At 59.8% G+C, this 18,630-nt stretch overlaps 1 protein-coding gene across 2 annotated transcripts in view; it reads left to right on the forward strand.

Moving 5' to 3' along the window:
- The window catches only part of KDM2A (lysine demethylase 2A), a 52,726-nt gene extending 35,435 nt beyond the window's left edge, over positions 1-17,291 (forward strand). The window contains exons 13-22 of one of the 2 annotated variants that reach the window (XM_030039196.1): positions 149-570; positions 7,694-7,777; positions 9,616-9,882; positions 10,100-10,231; positions 10,311-10,400; positions 11,317-12,029; positions 13,104-13,267; positions 13,610-13,768; positions 13,958-14,173; positions 14,361-17,291. In XM_030039196.1, coding sequence (XP_029895056.1) covers positions 149-570; positions 7,694-7,777; positions 9,616-9,882; positions 10,100-10,231; positions 10,311-10,400; positions 11,317-12,029; positions 13,104-13,267; positions 13,610-13,768; positions 13,958-14,173; positions 14,361-14,542 — 2,429 coding nt within the window. In that variant the 3' untranslated portion in view covers positions 14,543-17,291. Of the gene's footprint in view, positions 1-148; positions 571-5,946; positions 6,166-7,693; positions 7,778-9,615; positions 9,883-10,099; positions 10,232-10,310; positions 10,401-11,316; positions 12,030-13,103; positions 13,268-13,609; positions 13,769-13,957; positions 14,174-14,360 lie in introns of those variants that run through there. The other variant, XM_030039197.2, reaches the window with a different exon arrangement.
- The last annotated feature ends 1,339 nt before the right edge of the window (positions 17,292-18,630 follow it).

Below are 18,630 nucleotides of genomic sequence, written 5' to 3' on the forward strand. Positions count from 1 at the left end.
CCCCATCCTTTCCTCTCGCCTTGTTCCCGTACATGTCTGTTGTTCCAGCATCTCTGATAACTGGGGGATTCCTCTAGAAACTGAACACCTCCTGCAAGTGATTGTCTGGCTACCATGCTTTTCTCTCACTCTTTCTCCATTGTGGCAGATATGGAGCTGAGCTCCTCGGATTCGGTAAATATGGAAGAGGAGGAGGAGGAGGAAGAAGAGGAGGATGCAGCAGGGAAGGAACCAAGGCGACCAGTCACAAGGAGGTCCGTTCTCACCAGCCCCGTAGCCAATGGTGCCAATGTGGACTATGATGAACTGGGCAGGAGCTGCCGGAGCAGCCTGCCGGGTCTGAAGAAGACCCCATCTATAGACTCTTCCGACTCCAGCCGGGGGTCCCAAAATGGCCAGGCCTGGGACCCAAACGGTGGCAGCCCACGGAAGAGCAGGAAGGTGCACCTGACGCAGTTTGAGCTGGAGGGTCTACGCTGCCTCGTGGACAAACTGGAGTCACTCCCTCTGCACAAGAAGTGCGTTCCCACTGGCATTGAGGATGAGGACGCCCTCATCGCTGACGTCAAGGTATGTAGGCATGAGGGAGCCTCAAGTGCTGCTGTTCCTCGGGGCTGCCAGGGCGCATCTGCTTCCTTGTGGCGTTGGAGGTGGAAAGGCATTTGCCCCTAGGGAAACTGTGCTTGACCCTGACTTCACCCCTGTCCTGGGGCAAGGGGGTGTTTTGTCTGCAGGCTTGGTGTTCTCTTCTTCCTCTACAGGAGGCTGATGTTATGCCACCTGATGCTGAGGGACAGCCCTGGCTTGGATTTTGGGTTGGGGCTAGCAGGAGCAGTAACTGCTCCCAGCCAGCGTGGCTGAGACTCCTCTGGGGACCCTCTGGGCCCCGTCTGGGTCCCTTATGGGTGTCAGTGCAAGAGTGCTTGTTTGCGATGCAGTTTGTTTCCAGTTCTGGTTGTGGACTCATCGGGCTGCTGGACACTGTAACGTTTGGAGCCCTTTCCTTGCCCCAGGTGGATTTGGTGTTGTTTCTTTGGGTTGTTTGCACAGGATGTGACTGTAGATTATATGAGGGCTTTTGGGTTTGTTTTTTTTTTTTTTTTTCCCCCTGCCCTGCTTTACACCCTGAGCTGTATCTGCCAGACCCGTTGTGCTGACTCCATGAGCATTTTTGGTATTTTAGCCCTTCCAGCATTGAAGTGAGAATGTCAGCCTCACTCTATTCCCCAGAAGTCCATTTTAGTCCCTAAAACCAGTTATCTCCTGCTCCTTTCCTTGCTGATGGTGATCTGTTCAGCTGCTTGTCTGTATCGAAGCTGACACCAAGGTATAGCCATGGGTGTATCTTCATCTTTGCCGTCACGTTTCTTTTCCAAGCACTGTCTCCTGATTTTTGTGGGGCATTTGGTAAATCCAGCGCTCTTCTGCATTTGGAGCAGACAGCACAGCTCTGGGGTCCCAGAGTGGGCTGTTTGCAGGCCGAGCTCTGGTGGTGCTTGGCTGAAGGAGTGGGAGGAGGTGCTGTTAGGGGGCTGCAATTCTGGTTTCCTGTGGCTTTTTCAAGTGTACTGTGCGTGCTGTGGCCTTCAAGTATGCAACATGTGTGTTTCTGAACCATTGTGGTGGGGTGGCCTTGGCCCTACCACGAACCATATGATGCTGTGGAGAAACTCAAGCTTTGAGCTGTCAGCGCAGCATTTCACCCTTGGACGGAGAAAGGGAGGCTGGTGTCGCATGTTGGGTGTTTTGAAGGCAGAGCTTTCAAGGTTGTTGGTGTTTAGCTGGGTTTTGAGACCTTTCCAAAGGACTTACGTTCTGGAGCTAACAGATATGTGCCTGTGGTTTTGATGTGACCCACCAGCCCCTGTGTCTGGTTGTACCTCACGGATGAGCTGCGGGTGAAAGTCCCTGCAGTCCGGTCAGAACAAACAGCTTCCCTGAAGGACTTGTTCCTTAAAGCTGCCTGTGCTCTGAGGTTCAGAAGTAGCCTGAGCTGCAGGACTCTGTCCCTCAGAACTAGCAGCCTCCCAAGCAATGTCTGTGCTATAGGGCATCCTCAAGGCATGAAGATCCTTAGACTGCAGTGGCTGGAGAAAACAGGACAAGTTTGACAAACTACAGCAAAGCTCTACTTTCAAAACTTACGTTTTCCTTAGAAGTGATGGAACTGGCAAATGGAGTTTAGCTTATAAATTCTGAAAAGGGGTAAGACATTTTTAGTTAAACCTTTTAACTGGTCTGGTCACTGAAAAGGCTGATGAGTGAGGGTCTAATTTTCAGTATCAACAGCTTGTATGGAGAACACCTTATTTATTTATTTTTTTTTTTTAGGCAGGACAAGTTGTTACCAAGCTAGAGGCATGAAGTGGCCGTCCATGCATCTGTAACTCATGATGTGGGGTACATAGCCTATTTCAGTCATGTTTCCTGCGTAAGCTTCGGTATAACTCCCTCCTCTAATAGCTTTTGTGTTCTTGCACAACTGTAGCTGACTCTCCCGGAACACAGTCCTACAGTGGCTGTGTGTTAGCACAGCCCTTCCCTTCTCCGGTCTTGTTCTGATGCTCCTGCCTTCCCTCACAGCTCTTGGAGGCGTGATCCATGTGGGATCCCTTGTGCTGCACCCCAGACTTGGATCCCTTCTGTTCATCTGCTGTTTCTCCTTATGCACTAGTGGAGACCTACAGCCTAATCCATTTTCAATGACTTATGCTAAACAGAAAGCGGTATGTCCTCCACAGCATCTTAGCCTGACTCTGGGACCATTGATCTGCAGCAGCTTCTCTTACCCTTATGTCACCAGGTGAGGTCATTAATGGACCTGGGATCTGGCCAACAGGACTATTGGGAAATACCTGCTCTAGAGAGGCACAGAATCAACATGTTTTCAGCGCTTGCCAACTTTGCTGCTGTCACTACGTAGCTGTGTCCAGTTAGGCAGCTGCTGCATTGTGGAAGGCTTTTGTGGCTGTGGCCTGCATGTTTATTTGGTCTGTCTGCTACCCAGTATCAGAACATGGTGTTTTCTCATCATAGAGCCCAGACACACAGGTAGTGTGACATGGCACCTTGATGTGCCTGTCACATCAAACGTCCTACCATGCTTCTTGCCACCCTCTGCTAACCAGTGTTCCCAGGCACACGGCCACAGCACAGACCAGGAAAATGCTGCCTTTTCCCACAGCCTCTTGTGTGGTGATCATGACTTCAGGATGTCCGTATGTTGGGTTATGTGAAGAAATACGTTTCTGTATCCTGTCATGAGTTGAGCCTGGAGCCATCACGTGGCGGGACATGACACTGGTTGTGACAGAGATGTGCTTCCAGCTCCACGGCAAGAGGGATTGTCTATCTACTGAGACTCTGTAAAAAGGCCGCATCAGGCATCTTGAATAAGAAGAGCACGTTGCCACCTCTGCCTCTCCTTAACCTTTCTAGCTTTGCCTATCTCCCTCGGAAAGCTCTTGGTGACACCACATTGCTGCCTTCTGAACCAGTGACTGAGAGCTACTCCCCAGTGGCTTAAATGGGAGGGCCTGCAGAAATCAAAAAGGCTTCTAGCACTGCCTCAGGAGATCTGCCTTTGTAAAATGAGATTATGAACCTATTGCCTTGTAGCACTGATGTCTTGCTGAAAAATCTCCATGCATTTGGTGATGCCTCTGTGATTGGTCTGGACTGGGGTTGTTGGAAAGATCATTGAGAAAGAGGGAACTTCGGAGAGGTCCCATTGTCTTTTGACTGCTTCAGTCCATCACTTCTGACCCCTCTTGGGGTGTGCTGGTTTCCCTCATTTAGACTTCAGAGGAGCAGGCTGGTTCATGAGGCTCTGGCTTTAGAGCTGTCAGACCTGCTGTCGGCTGTGGGGAGCTGAGCCCACATTTGAACCATTCACTTGCTGCAGTGCCATCAAGCCCTGTGGCCTCAGCAACTGGCGCAAACGGGTTGTATTTGGGCTCTGCCTGGAGGTGTTGGAGCATCAAGCGTTGTAGAAACAAGAAGAGCCTCTCCCAGAAGTGTGGATCATGTCTGCAGGACCTCATCTCAAAGCCTTTGGTCTGGCATTGCCCACATACCTGGCTCCGTGTTGTGCTGGGTCTCCCCATGATCAGAGACATCTTCTTGCTCCTCTGTAAACGCACGTTACTCTTCTCATCTCCGGTGCGTCACGTCTGCCTGAAATGTTCCCTGTGCCTCATGCTCTCCTTTCCCTGCCCCAGTAAATCTGCCAGCTGGAATCTGCTTTCCCAAGACAATTTGTTTCTCCAGGTGCTCGTGTCTAAGAGAAGCAGCGAACATGTCAGCTTGCTGAAGCCCGGGGGATGTAAAAGCACTGATGAGCGCCTTTGGGAGCAGTGAGTGGTCTCGGGGCACTTCACTCCCTCTCTCTGCCTGCGGGGAGAGCATGCACTGTCCCATTTGCTGCAGGGCCATGGGACGCAAGAGAGGACTTGGTGAGGAACAGGGGCTGCTGCCACCAGGGATGGACGAGGAAGTTCAGGGTGGCCTGTGAGCTGTGCCGAAAAGGTCCCCGCTTTGGTGGGATGGCAGCTCTGGCCACGCTCCTGCCTGTGGCTCAGATGAGACTAAACCGCAGCGTGAAGCGCTGAGCTGTGTGCGAGGTTCCCTTCCCGGCGTGTGTGCCAGCGGTGCGGCGTTCACGAGATGCCTGACGCTTCCACGATCGCTGTCCAAATGGACCAAATAGGAGCACCGCAGCCTGGAGCACGCGGGGCCAAAGACCCCTCCGCTGTCCCGTCTGACCAGGAGTCACCTCGGCGTGCCATCTGATGAGCTTGACCTTGGCAACGTGACGGAGGAGCCACCCTGCATGTTCTCCGCGCCAGGCCGCGCTGCAGGGCTGGGTGTCCCCACTGCGATGCAGACGGCAAGATCTGTGGAGAGCCTGTGCTGGGGGCCCGAGGGTGTCGTTGGCAGTTCAGGTGGTGACAGTCTGGACCCAGGTGTCTGGTCGGTGTGGCCCAGTGGCTTCCTGGGCTCTCCAGGGGCAGGAGAGACAAAAGCTGAGGTTGCCTGCAGATGCTTTGGCTGCATCGGGGCTAGGAGCAGTCGCTGTTCTCCAGTGCTGCTTTGGGGACCCTGCTTTATTTCAAGAGTTTCCTCCATTTTAATTGCGGTGGTCTGTAGCCGGGGTGGGGTGGGGGAGTTCTCGGGGAGCTGGGGCTGTTTGGGGAGACCTTGTGTCGCCCGGTATGGGTTTGTCCCCCTCTAGCGTCTGGTCACCGGTGGCTTTGGGACAACCGCTGCTCCCAAACTTGGGTGCCGGGATGTTTGTCGGGGCAGGTTTGTCCATCCAGCTCCGGGAGGGTGCGGGTGCAGTCCCTGCAGCCCCCACGTTTCAAGGGGCTCACCCCCACCCCCTTGCCTTCATTTAAAAGCTCCCACCAGCGACGTCTCCTAGACCCAGGTGGCTTCGGCTTCCAAACCTTCCTTCCCCCCCCCCCCCCCCACCAAAAAAAAAAAAAAACCAACCCCTCGGAGAAGACAAAAGCAAGCCCTTGGGGAGGGTCGGGCGTGAGCGGGGCCGGGGGTAAGGGCTCTCCCCAGCCTGCCCCGGCCCCGGGGAGCCCGGCCCCGGCATCTCCGATTGCAGTGGCGGAGGGAGGGAAGGAGGAAGGTGGGCCGCGCCGCCCCGGCCCCCCTGCGCCAATCCGCACGGCGCCAGCCGCCCGTCCCGGCCCCTCCCGGCTCTGCAGCAGAACGGCTCTGCCCTCCGCTCTCGTTCGCTCGCTTTTTTTTTTTTTTTTTTTTTTTCTCTCCCCCCCCCCTCCCCTCTTCTGCCATCTTCCCGTTGCAAAGCATTGCTGGGAACCGCATGTGGGTGACGCAGCAGCATTGTTTCAAGCTCAGGAAGCTGCTGCTGTTGCTGCCCAAGGGTTCGGGAGGAGCACGCGGTTGTCGGTGCGGCTGCCGGAGCCGGGGAGGAGCCGGGGGGGCCGCTCGGGGCGGGGGGGGCGGCGGTCGCTCCCCCAGCCATGTCCCCGAAGACCGGGGGTCCGGTTCGGGTCCGCTCAGACTGAGGCAGCTCTTGGAGGTGTCCTGGAGGGAAAGGGGGGGGAGCCCCGGCACTGGCAGTGCGGGCACCGAAACAAAGAGGGCTCGGCAAACTTCACCCCAGAGTCTCGGCAGCTCCAGAGGCGCAAGGTCAGGCAGCTGGCAACGCTCGTGGGATGGGGAGGGGACGCGGGGATGCTCTCGACCCAGGCAGGCTGGGAGGGGACCGCGGGGGGGGACCCCTGCTTCCCCGGAGGGGTCCCTGGCCGGTGCTTGGGCTCGCCTCTCCCGTTCCTTGGGGCGCGCTCGCCGGTGCCGAGTTCCTGCCGGCCGGGGGGAAGCATGCGGTGCGGTGCGCTCGCAGGGTCCCCTCCGCCTCGTCCCCCCTCAGCCAGAGCGTGAGGGGTCAGAGAGGACGGAGGGGTTTGTCGCCGACCCCGGCTCCGAGCCAGATGCAGCCACAGGACCCGGGTGCCCCCCCCCCAGGCCCCTTGGCTCCCTAGCTTGGAGCATGCCTGAGCCACCGCCAACCCCCCCCCTCCCTGGTTCCCTGGACAGGGGGAGGCTGCAGTTCCCTACCCATATGTGTATATATATATATCTATCTGTGTGCGTGTATGTGTGTGTGAGCCCCCAGCCCCTGACCTTTCCTTTCAGCGTGTGCTCATGGGAAGGCTGGCGGGGAGGCGGAAAGTCTGTAGGCAGCACGCTGTGCTGCCGGGGAGCGGAGGGGAGGCCACGGTTTCCTGCCTCCTGCAGCCGCCTGAGAAAGGCGGAGGAGCGCCGGAAAGCCGGGCCGGGGCGAGCACCCGGGGAGTGGGCAGCCCCACGGGGGATGCCAGCCGACCCCTGCCCTGGCCCTGCCTGGCAGCGGGAAGCACCACGAGCAGGGATGCCGGCAGGAGGTTCCTGCCGGCGTAGCCATGGCAACGCCAAGTAAATAAAGCACCTTTGCAACGGGCAAATTCAGCAGGGAATGGTTGTGGGGAGAGGGCCGCGATGGAGGGGAGCGAGAGGGACGAAACGGCCAGGATGAGTGTGGGGAAGGGGCTGCGATGGAGGGGAGCGTGAGGGACGAAACGGCCAGGGTGAGTACAGGGAGCTCGCATCTGCCGAGAGCGAGGATGCCTGTCGCGCCATAGGGCAGCGTGCCCGTCCGGTTGGTGCCGAGGGATCTCTCACGTCAAAGTCAAAGCTAAACCCCGAGGCAGCGTGGGGGAGCAGCTCTTGGCTACCCGGCAGCTTGTGCCAGGCTACGGAGGGGCTGCTGGGGCACCATGTCCTGCCGCCGCTGCACCCTCCGGCTACCTCATGCCCGGGGAGTATTGCGGAGAGCAGATGCAGGGGTGACCCTTGTGAATCCTCCCCTGTAAATCCCCTTGGATTGCAAAAGCTTGGCACTCTCCCCCTACCACTGCACAGCGCGGGGCCTCGGGGCTGAAATGCAGTTGATGAAAGCGCTCGTGCAGATCGACTCGACAGAGCTTGTCTGTCTAATGTGGGGAGGGATCGTTGCTCACAGGCGTGGGTAGAGGAGGGCTCCTTCCCAGTCTTGTTTGAAGCACGCTAGCCTTGGCATCTGGTCGGAGCCTGCCTTACTGGCGGGAGCCTTGTTTCATTCTGCTCACACCTGTGCTTTTTGTCTCTCTGCTTTTTCCCCCCACCCTCTCTCCATTAGCTGCTGCTAGAAGAATACGCGAACAGCGACCCCAAACTGGCACTTACAGGCATCCCCATCGTCCAGTGGCCCAAGAGAGATAAGGTAGGAGCTGCGAGGAGGGGACCTGGGTGGGTATCGCGTGTGGTTGAGCTGATTACCTGCCCTCGGCTGAGTCGCCGCTTGCAACTGGGGTGCCGTGGCACTGCTTCCATACCTGCCTTGGGAGCCCAACCTGGCGGGCAGAAAGGGAGCAGTGCAGAGGCAGGCCGTGAGGCGCAACCGCCTCCACAGCACTACAGGCAAACCCGTTCGCTGGCAGCGGTGGAGGTCTCCCACCGTGCTGGTTACCCTGGCTCAGCCGATGGGTAGTAACTGGGTCAGCCCCAGCTGCTCGTGTTCTCCAGCCCCTCGGTCATGCTCAGAGGAGCTGAAGTCCTGCTGTTGGTAGAAGGGGTGATCCTCTGAAGGGTGCTCTCCCGGCAGCTCTCTGGCTTGACAAGGGAGTCCTGGGTGGTATGAGTAACGTTCTGTGTCAGGGGAACGTATTGCTGTTGTGTTCCCTGAGAGATGAAGGGTGATGTGTGGGGATTGATGACCAACATCAACCCTGCCTGTTTGGTGGGCAGGCCGGCCCCTCACTGCTAGGTGAGCATGCCCCTTGGGTCCCTGCCCCTACCAGCACGCTGCCCATGCTGTAGCTTTGGCTGTTGCAACCCCAAGGAAGGCAGCTCCCTCCTGGGGGTCTCTGCCTGCAGATAGCAGCCAGCTTTTCAGGAAAGGGACCCTTCAGTGTGCCCCTGCCCACCCCTCTCCAGCTGTCCTTGTAACCCAGGGCCCAAAGCTGGGCCGCATCCCAGGCTGAGGTCGCTGGGCAGATGGAGGCGAGGAGCAGCCTGCCGCCGGCCGGCCGGACTTCCCCTCTGCAGGCTGCCTTCCCATGGCCCGTCAGGACGGCTCCTGTAGGTCACTGCTTCCTTCCTGCCAGAAGACGGGCTTATGGGCAGACGTATGGGAAGAGCAGGACCCCATCACACTGGGAGGGGTGGGTAACACCCCATCTGGGTGTCTGGAGGCGAACAAGCCTCTCGGATTGCCTTTTGGAGGTGCCTGTCTCTGCCTGCCTGCCCTGCCCAAGGGGATCCAGCATGACTTCCTGGTCCTTCAGCAGCACAAGCATCTCGGGCAGCTTTTCTGGGAGAAGAGACCTGGAAACGTCTGCACACTTTGGATGCAGCACTCGGATGCTTGGCACAGCCCTGACCCTGTCCTTGTGCTGGGTTTTTTGGGTGCCTGCCCTTCCCCAAGCCCATCAGCCGTGGTGCATACACTATCATGGCCGATCCTGGAAGGATGCTGCAGCCAGTGTGTTTGCTGTGAGGGCTGATGGGATGGCAGGTGTCTGCTGGAGAGCTGTGCTGTCCCACCTGCACTGTAAACAGGGGTGCTTGGGTGTTCCCAGCACGCCTCGAGCTTGCGGGAGAGAATGACCAGAGTACTCACATCAGAGCTGAGCCCCGTCCCTTTGCGCAGCTGGTGGAGGGACCTGGGTGGCACAGAGAGAGGACAGCCTTTCTGGCTGCCTGGGTGGACTTTGTCATTTCTTGCCTCAGAAGGAAAGAGCGCCTGTTGTTGGAGTGCTACAATGCTTTTGGGGCTCGTCAGCCATTTTCAGATCCATTTCTGACTGCTGACGGGGGGTGGGAGGAGAGAGAGCTCTTGGTGGTGTGGAGTGGCGAAGGCTGAGCGAGTGTGGTCGAGGAGAGCTGCCCGGGGCAGAGCCGATACAGGCTCCTTTGTCTGCAGAGAGGTGAGGGAGCAGGGCTGCTCTCTGGCACGTTATCTGAGGTCACAGTGAGGGAGCCGGGGATCAGAGGCTTTCTGATCCAAGATGAATACAGCAGTTCTCTCATCTCATGCCACTTCTCTATCTCTGTTGCCAGCTAAAGCTCCAGGCCCGGCTGAGGGTGCGCCTGCCCACCATCCCCATCACCAAGCCGCACACCATGAAGCCAACCCCCCGCCCGACACCCGTCAGGCCTACGGTCTCTCCCATCGTGTCAGGCGCCAGGCGGAGGCGGGTGCGGTGCCGAAAATGCAAGGCTTGCATGCAGGGCGAGTGTGGCATGTGCCACTATTGCAGGGACATGAAGAAGTTTGGCGGGCCTGGCCGCATGAAGCAGTCCTGCGTCCTCCGGCAATGCTTAGCGGTGAGTCTGCGGCCTGATCCTTTTCTCAGAAGTCCTCTGCAGCCTGGCAGCAACTCTGCATGGCCAGTCAGGGTCAGAGAGAGGAGAGCAATAGCTTAGTTTGATTCCTGGGGGATAGCTGGCCCCTTCCCCATTGTTCAGGCAGTGGGGGATAGAAAGAGGAAAGGGGGAAGGCAGTCCCACCTTGCCCTGGTTTCACTCCTGCTTTCCTTTGTAGCCCAGGCTGCCTCACTCGGTCACGTGTGCACTTTGCGGGGAGGTAGATCAGAATGAGGACTCGCAGGACTTTGAGAAGAAACTCATGGAGTGCTGTATCTGCAACGAGATTGTTCACCCTGGCTGCCTGCAGGTGAGCAGCATGGGCGCTGGGGAGGAGGGGGCTCGGCTGTGGGGAAGGACTGCTGCTGACTGCCCACTTCTCTTTGCAGATGGATGGGGAAGGGCTGCTCAACGATGAGCTCCCTAACTGCTGGGAGTGCCCCAAATGCTACCAGGGTGACGACGCAGAGAAGGGCCAGGTAGGAGGCGAGCTGTGCTGTGGCAGGGCAGGACACGTGTCCTCCATCCCACTGCATCCTGCTAGGGGATAGGCAGTGTTCAACCAGGCTGGGCTGCGTGGGTGGGCTGGAGGGCAGGCAGGCACCAGTGCAATCCAGGGGACCAGTTGGGCAGTGGCTAGTGAGAGCAGGGATCGTCGGGGGTGCAGCACAGCAGCACTTGGGGGACTGGCAGCATCCTGCCGCAGTCCAGTCCTGGGGTTCCGCAGCGGGGTAAGCTGACAGCTTACTGCTCTCTGTCCCTGGCTCCCAGGGAGCCCGTCAGCAGGCCAAGGCCAGGCTCCCGCAGAAGCGGCAGGGGCAGCCGGGTTCCTCTGCCAGGCAGCAAGCGGACTGCGTGCGGCGCCAGCTGGCCCGCTGGCGGCTGCCAGCGCTGCCCAGGACACCGGCCTACGGCTGCCTCGTCACCTGTAGGACCGTGCCCGCTGCTGTGGATGGAAGCGAGGCAGCTAAGGCAAGCTAGGAGGGAGGCAGCTGCCCTGGGGCACCTTCTCCTGGGTGATGTGCATGCTTGGGGTGCACATCTGCCTGGTTCCTGGGTCCCCCAGCACTTCAAGTGGATGTGATGAGCACCCCCTGTCCCCACGGTGTCTTGTGCTGAGCTGCGATCCTGAGAGTTTCCGCTGCAAGAGGCCGGGGACTGTTAGGCGCAGAGTGGAAACCACCCCCAACCTCAGGGGGACACTCCTTTTGTGAAGGGGGAAGGAAAATGTTGGTTGCTGGTGTGGGTGGACTCTGGTCCTGGTGGTACTGAGCACTGCTGGTGCAGGCCTTGCTAGCGCCGCGATGTTGCCCTTGGGAAGAGGAGAAGGGAGATGCGTTCCCCAGGCCCGCCGCAGCTCCATCCCTGCTAACCTGCCGCCCCGCTTACCCGCAGAAGCGGAAGGTGGAGGAGAGCGATGACGACACGGCGCAAGCCAAGGTGCTGCGGCCCCTACGGAGTTGCGAGGAGCCCCTGACACCCCCGCCCAACTCGCCCACCCCCATGCTGCAGCTGATCCACGACCCAGCGTCACCACGAGGCATGGTGACACGCTCATCCCCGGGAGCCGGCCCCAGCGACCACCACAGCGCCAGCAGAGACGAGCGATTCAAGCGACGGCAGCTGCTGCGGCTGCAGGCCACCGAGCGAACCATGGTGCGGGAGAAGGAGAACAACCCCAGCGGCAAGAAGGAGCTGTCGGAGGTGGAGAAAGCCAAGCTGCACGGCTCCTACCTCACCGTGACACTCCAACGCCCCACCAAAGACGTCCACGGCACTTCTATCGTCCCCAAGCTGCAAGCCATCACGGCCTCCTCCACCAACCTGCAGCATTCTCCCCGCGTGGTCATGCGTCACGCACCCACCAGGATGCCCTTGCGGGGCGGGGGGGAGGAGGAGGCAGCCGCCGAGGAGGATGAGGAGGAAGAGGAAGAGGAGGACGAGAACGCGGAGGAGGGGGGGGCGGCCCGGCTCAACGGCCGAGGGGGCCGGGCGCAGGAGGGCGAGGAGAGCTGGATGCAGCGCGAGGTGTGGATGTCCGTCTTCCGCTACCTCACTCGCAGGGAGCTCTGCGAGTGCATGCGGGTGTGCAAGACCTGGTACAAGTGGTGAGTGTGGGGACACGTGGCAGGGGGGTGGGCACAGCCAGGCCTGCCCACGTCCTGAGCCCTGGACAGGGCATGGCCATGCCAAGCCTCGTGCCTCATGGGCAGCCAGAGGGAAAGGGGGAGAAAGATCTCCCCGTAGCTGGCGCTTGCCGGGTAGTGTCACCCTCAGACCCTGTGGCCAGCTGCTGCCTTTGCCATATGTGCGCTGGCCTTTATTGTCCCCTTCTGCCTTCCTTCTGTCCCCTCTGTTGGGAGACGGTGGCAGGCTGCGCTGTCACCTGAGCACCCGCGTCCCCTGCCGTGTCCTTGCGAGGTGCTGATGCCCTTTCCTCACCCACCACCCTGCGTGGACCTTGCCCTTCCCTGCCTCCCGTCCTGCCTCGGCCTCCCAGCAGGCTGGGGAAGGCAGGCTGAGGCAAGGATGGGTTTGCTGGCTGGAAACGCCTCGGGGGGGAGCAGGCCTGAAGACAATGCTGGCACCGGGACAGCTGTGGATGGAGGGCTTGGGAACAGACGGGGACTGGAAACTGGGAGGTTTCTAACTGCTGAGCAGCGGGAATGGCACAGTGGGAAAGGACTGGCCCGCTTTGATCAGCGGCTGGTGGGGATGGTGTGGCGTGGTGGCTGGAGGAGAGCATCCCCTCACCTGCCACTGGTGTGGCACCTTTAGGGGCCCAGCTGAGCTACGATCGGGGTCCTGGGTCTCCCCAGGCTGCTGTGGGGTGGGACCAGGCTGAGTGTTTTGCCTGCTGGGAGCGAGGATGCTTAAGATCTTTGCCCTGGTGGGAGGAGCGCCCAGGAGGGGGCAAGCAGGCAGACAGCTGTGACTCAGAGTCTTGTTACGTGGCAGCAAAACCCTGCTGGGGCTGTTCTGGGCATCCCTGGGTGGCCAGACACCCTCAGCAACCTCCCCACGTGTTTGGGGAAACCTGGGGAAACCAGGCAGAGCAGTCTTGTTCTGCGTCTGGGGCTATGCCAGGGCTGGGCTCCTCCCCGAAGCCAGGCAACCCGCTGGTCGTCTCTTGTCCCGTGGGGCTCTCGGGACTCACCTTTCAGCCTTGTCCTTGTCCCCAGGTGCTGTGACAAGAGATTGTGGACAAAGATAGATTTGAGCAGGTGCAAGTCCATCACCCCCCAGGCGCTGAGCGGCATCATCAAAAGACAACCGGTCAGCCTCGACCTCAGCTGGACCAATATCTCCAAAAAACAGCTTACGTGGCTCGTCAACAGGCTGCCAGGTGAGTGTGGGCTGGGGAGGGGTTCCTGCCTCTGCTACCAGCCTGCTCCGAGGCTTCCTGATGGCTGGACCGCAGCGAGAGACAGGCTCTGCACCCTGGTATCTTCCAGCTTGAGAACTCCTTGGTGCCTGGATCCCGTCACCCAGCAAGCAGCCGATAGTGATGTGGTTTCCTGCTGCTGTGTGTTTAACCTCTCCTTCAGACAGCCCAGCTCCCTGTTCCACCCCAAGCAGGGAGGGGAGCTGCTTCTTCATGTGCCTGGAGAAAGAGGATTGAGATCTGGGACGCCTCGGAGCTGACCAAGCCCGTCTGACTTGTTACCTCTCTCCCTTCTCCCGGCAGGCCTGAAAGACCTCATCTTGGCAGGCTGTTCCTGGTCTGCGGTCTGTGCTCTCAGTACCTCCAGCTGCCCCCTTCTCAGGACCCTCGATCTTCGGTGGGCAGTAGGAATCAAGGACCCTCAGATCCGGGACTTACTCACGCCTCCAACAGACAAACCCAGTAAGCTGTTGCCCAGGCTGCCACGGGGCAAGGCTGGGGCGGTGGTGACTGAGGAGGGTCCCTGGAGGTTGCGGGAAGCAGGAGGAGGGCGACATGCTGGGTGCAGAGCGGGGAGGCAATGCTGGATCTGGAACGCCCCAACGCAGCAGGGCAGATAGTCCACGCTCAGCCTCTCCTCTCCCTTTGCAGGTCAGGACAATCGCAGCAAACTCCGCAACATGATCGATTTCCGGCTCGCCGGCCTGGACATCACCGACGCCACGCTGCGGCTGATCATCCGCCATATGCCCCTGCTCTCCCGCCTCGACCTCAGCCACTGCAACCACCTTACGGACCAGTCGGCCAACCTCCTCACGGCCGTGGGCTCTTCCACACGCAACTCCCTCACCGAGCTCAACATGGCAGGTGGGTACGCTGCTCTGGGTGGCCCAGGCTGGCCTCCCCGGTCCCTGCTGGACTGAGGGTGGCCTGGCTGGACTTGCTGTCGTAAAGCGGCTTTCTCCTCCCCGCCTGCCCTCCCAGCCTGTCGTGGAAGCTCAGCTCTGGCTTCGCAGAGGTGTTGCAGCTCACTTTTCCTCTCTTCTCCCCGCAGGCTGCAATAAGCTGACGGACCAGGCCTTGCTGTACCTGCGCCGCATCTCCAACGTCACTCTAATTGACCTGCGAGGTTGCAAACAGATCACCCGCAAAGCCTGTGAGCACTTCATCTCGGACCTGTCCATCAACAGCCTCTACTGCCTGTCCGATGAGAAGCTGATCCAAAAAATCAGCTAGAGACCCTCCCCGGGGCAGACTGAGGAGAAGGAAAAGAGCCCATCCCACCCCTCTCGGAGAGCCGCTCCTCCACATCCCCACCTTGCCCTCCGTGTCCTGCCACTGCCTCCCACCTGACTCGGCAGGCAGGGCCGCTGCTGGCCTCGCTCCACCGTCCTTCCTCCTCCTCCCCCGGGACTTCTGCCAATGAAGATGTCCCGCCAGGCTGGCCAGTACCAGAGGAGGAACGGGCAAATGGCAGGGAGCCTCAGCCCGGAGGCTGGCCGCTCCCAAGGCGGAGGTTGTAATAGAGATCTCTGTGCAGAGAAATGGGGCACCCTCTTCCCCCAGCTTTTCCCCTCCTCCCCGTCGTCTCCTTGCCTTGAAACACTTGTCACTTCCCCGTTAGCACAAAGCTTGAGGGTCAAGGTCTCTCCAAGGAAGCGGGAGCAGAGCTGGAACAAAACGTACCCCTCTGTGCCACCACCAGCTCGTCGCTTACCCTGCGCTCTCGGCCCCCTTTACGGTTTCCCTCGTCCGGCTGCAGGGGCTGTGATCGAACCCCCTCCTTCTCCCACCGCGCTCACGCATCCGGGCGGCTCTTTCGGTGTCGAGGGCAGGAGCCCCGCAGCCAGGGTGTTGCGGGTTCTCCGGCCGCAGGGCCGGCGCACGCCGGCCAGGAGCAGGAGCTTTGCAGCCCTGCTCTCCCCCTGCCCGGGGAGGCGAGGCTGGGGGACGACGCGCTTCCATTCCGGGGTCTTCCCGGAGCACCGTCTGTCCCGACGCAGCCCCGCACAGAAGTGATGGCCGGGGCCGGGCGCCGGCTGGGAGCAGGGGAGAAACCACAGGTACATCAGAGCTCAGGGAGGACTCGGAAAGCATCAGCCAGGGGTGAGTGAGCGCGCGGGGGGATAGGAGCTGCCTCCTCTTCCTCCCCAGCTCCCTGCGTGTGGCCCAGCATCGTGAAGCACTCTAGGGCCGCCGCGGCCGGAGGGGCGAAGGCTGCTCTGTCTGCCCAGGGCGCTGTGGCCTGGGACGGAACTGGCACGAACGCCCCGCCGCATTGTCCTCTCCTTCCCCCACCCCCTTTTAGCTGCCGTTTTTCCTTTGCAATGAATGGTTGGTCCAAAGAACCTCTCTCTAGGGCAGCAGAGAGCTTTTTGCACTTTAAAAAAAAAAAAAAAAACAAACAAACAAAAAAAAAAATGAACAAAAAAAACAAACTACAAAAAAAAAAAAAAAAAAGAAAGGAAAAAAAGGTTGGAATCTTCTTTTGGGTCACTATTTTATTTCCCTCCCTGTCCTGCCTGTGACCGGACGCTCCCCATCTCTCCCCCGGTGTCAGGACACCGCTCTCCCCGGCCTGGCCCCCCTGGCAGCGCGTACAGATAGCACAAACCGGCCCACCCCGTGTCACCGGTCCCCAGCCCCGGAGAGGACGGCCGAGGGGCAGGGGGGCTCCTGCGGAAAGCAGCCCGCGCCGCCCCGCTGCTTCAGAAGCAATAAGGGAGGAGAGACGTCCGCCGACCCTTCTTCCCCGGGCACAGGGGCCGGTGGCGAGTCCTCCGCTTCCCCGGCTGCCGGAGGGGGATGCGAGGGGGCGATTGCCGCAGTGCCTCGGGACAAGGGGCAGTTTTGCCGCAGTGAATCCGGAGGGCTTTGAGCAGAAAACATCCCGGGCGAGAGGAAGAGCGGGAGAGCCAGGCCCCTGGCCGCGGCCGGGCGGTGGAGGCCTTCTGCCTTAGTCTCTCTTGTCGGTGGCTCCCATGAAAGACGTCGGAAGAATCAAAGCTTTTCTTTTTCCTTTGGATTGATTTTTGAGTTTTGCAACAAGAAAGAAAAAAAAAAAAAGAAAAAAAAAAAGAAAAAAAAAGGAGAAAAAAAGGAAAAAAAAACAACAACAACAAAAAAAAAAGCTGGGGTAGAGCTTAGCCGGAGCCGGGTGGGCACACGGGGCTCCCTCCGCCATGCTCGCCGGGCGGCTGCAGACCCTCCCTCGGGGCGGGCGGGAGGCGGGCGAGCGGCCGAGCTGGGGGGCAGCGAGCCCTCCCCGGTGGGTGTATGTCGTGTGTCGTCCCCCCCTTCCCCGCTCCCAGGCCGCAGAGACTCCGGCGTGCGACCCTCGTCACCCAACCGGCCACCCCGGCCCCCATCCGTGGGCAGGGGGTGAAAATCCACAAGGAAGAAAAAAAGAGAATTATATATATAAAATCACTTAGTGATTTAAAAGCAACCCAGACTGCTCCCTAAAGACAACTCCTGCAAGAAAAGTCACTATTGTTTAAAGGTTTGGTTGTGTTTTTGTTTTGTTTCAATTCCCCCCCTTCTCCCCCTTCCCCCCCCCCCCCCCCCGGAGAAATATTGTAAATATATATTTTTTTGTTGGCGATTTAGAGTCCATCTCTGATGTTTGTGCTTTAAAATTAAATGTAAGCATTAAGGGTAAAAGCAAACCAAGTCTTACGCTCTCTCAGTCGGTATGGTTTGGGTTGGGGGTTTCTTGTCTGGGGGCAGAGGGAGGGGAGCTAGTTGGCAATTTTTTTTTTGTTTTGTTTTTGATTTTTTTTTTTGTTTGTTTGGTTTGGTTTTCCTTTTTCTTTTTTTCTAAGCATTCTCCGATACTGGTTTTAGAGAGGATCTTTGCTCATAACATATTACCACAGGGATGGGAGAGATGTTGTGGGGGGAGGGAAGATACCAGCCTCTGAAGGGAAATATTTTGTTTCTTGGGGGTGGATTTTTGGAATAAAAAATTTAAAGAAAAACAAAACCCTGCGTCTCGCCTCTGCCCGTTGTTTGTCTGAGAGGGAAGCGGAGGGGACGAGGCCGGGGCTGGGAGCCCCCGACCCCCTTCCAGGGGACCTCCTGTGCCCCCCCCCCCCCCGCCACCTCCAGCCCTGATGGAGAGGAAGCCTTGGGCACCGTCATGCGTGCCGGCTCGTGGGCCTGAGCCCCGGGTGGCGATGGCAGCTGTCCCCGCGTCCCCGTCATCTCCCAGGGGGGTGGTGGCAGCTGTCCCCGTGTCCCCATCGTCTCCTGTCCCACCAGTGAGCCACGGCCACGGGTCCCCTGGGGCCACGCGGGGCTTTTTGCCCCCGTCCTCTGCCTCCCTTGGGAAAGCTGCTCTCTCCCAGCGGATTCCCGGGCTGCTGGAGGCGAGGGCTTTGCTGTTCCCCTGCTCGCGCCCCGAACGGAGAGCAGCCTTTCCACAGCAGCCCTGGTTTAGCGCAGTTTCCCCCTCCCCAGCAGCCCCAATTCTGCAACCTCAGGCGGCGAGCGCAGGGAGCTCCTCCGCAACCAGGGCCGGACCTGCCGGTGCCTTGCGCGGTGCTGGGGCCGCATCCGTGACTGGCTCTGCTTGGGACGGGCTTTATCTCCCCAAGCTGGGCAAGCCAGAGGTGTTTCCCACCTCCCCCGGCTGCGTCCGGGCTGGGGTCAGCCTGGCAGCGACGTGCCGGGCCGGCTTTCCGCAGGGATTTTTCTCTCCCACCCCGGCAAGGCTGGGTTTAACGGCTGGGAGCGGAGCTGGGGCCGGAGCAGGGTCGCTCAGCCACCCCAAAGGGCTGTACTGGTCCCACAGCTCTTCCAGAGCTGGTTCTGGGCCGTAGGGCCACCGAGGTGACATTTACCGTCCCCCAGCCTCCTCTGCAGGGACGTCACGGTCCGCGGTCACCGCGGCGGTTGGGGCTGTGCCGACAGCACCAAAACAAGGCCGCGGGCCGGGCCATTTGCATGGCGAGGCGCAGAGCTCGCTCTTCCGTGGGCGAACGTCGTCCTCCGTCACCGTCCTCCGTCACCGTCCTCCTCCACGGGTGGTCGAAGCCACAACCGTCCTCGAACCCCGTCCACCGGAGCATCACCGCCTGCCCGCCCCGGCGCCGCGCCGCGTACGGAGGCGCCGGGGACCGAGCAAATCTCGACATCCCAACCCGCGCCGCCTGTCCCCTGCCATCGCCCCGTCCCCTCCGTGTGTCCCCTCCCGGCCCCGGGGACAGGGACCCTCCTGTCGCTGCCTCCACCACCCGGTCCCTGCCCGCCCCGGTCAGCGGGGAGGACGGTGTCCCCGGTGCCAGCCCCGGTGGGTGGCACAAACCGTCCCCGTGTCCCCA

Source organism: Aquila chrysaetos, chromosome 16 (assembly GCF_900496995.4).
Source record: "Aquila chrysaetos chrysaetos chromosome 16, bAquChr1.4, whole genome shotgun sequence".
NCBI lineage: Eukaryota > Metazoa > Chordata > Aves > Accipitriformes > Accipitridae > Aquila > Aquila chrysaetos.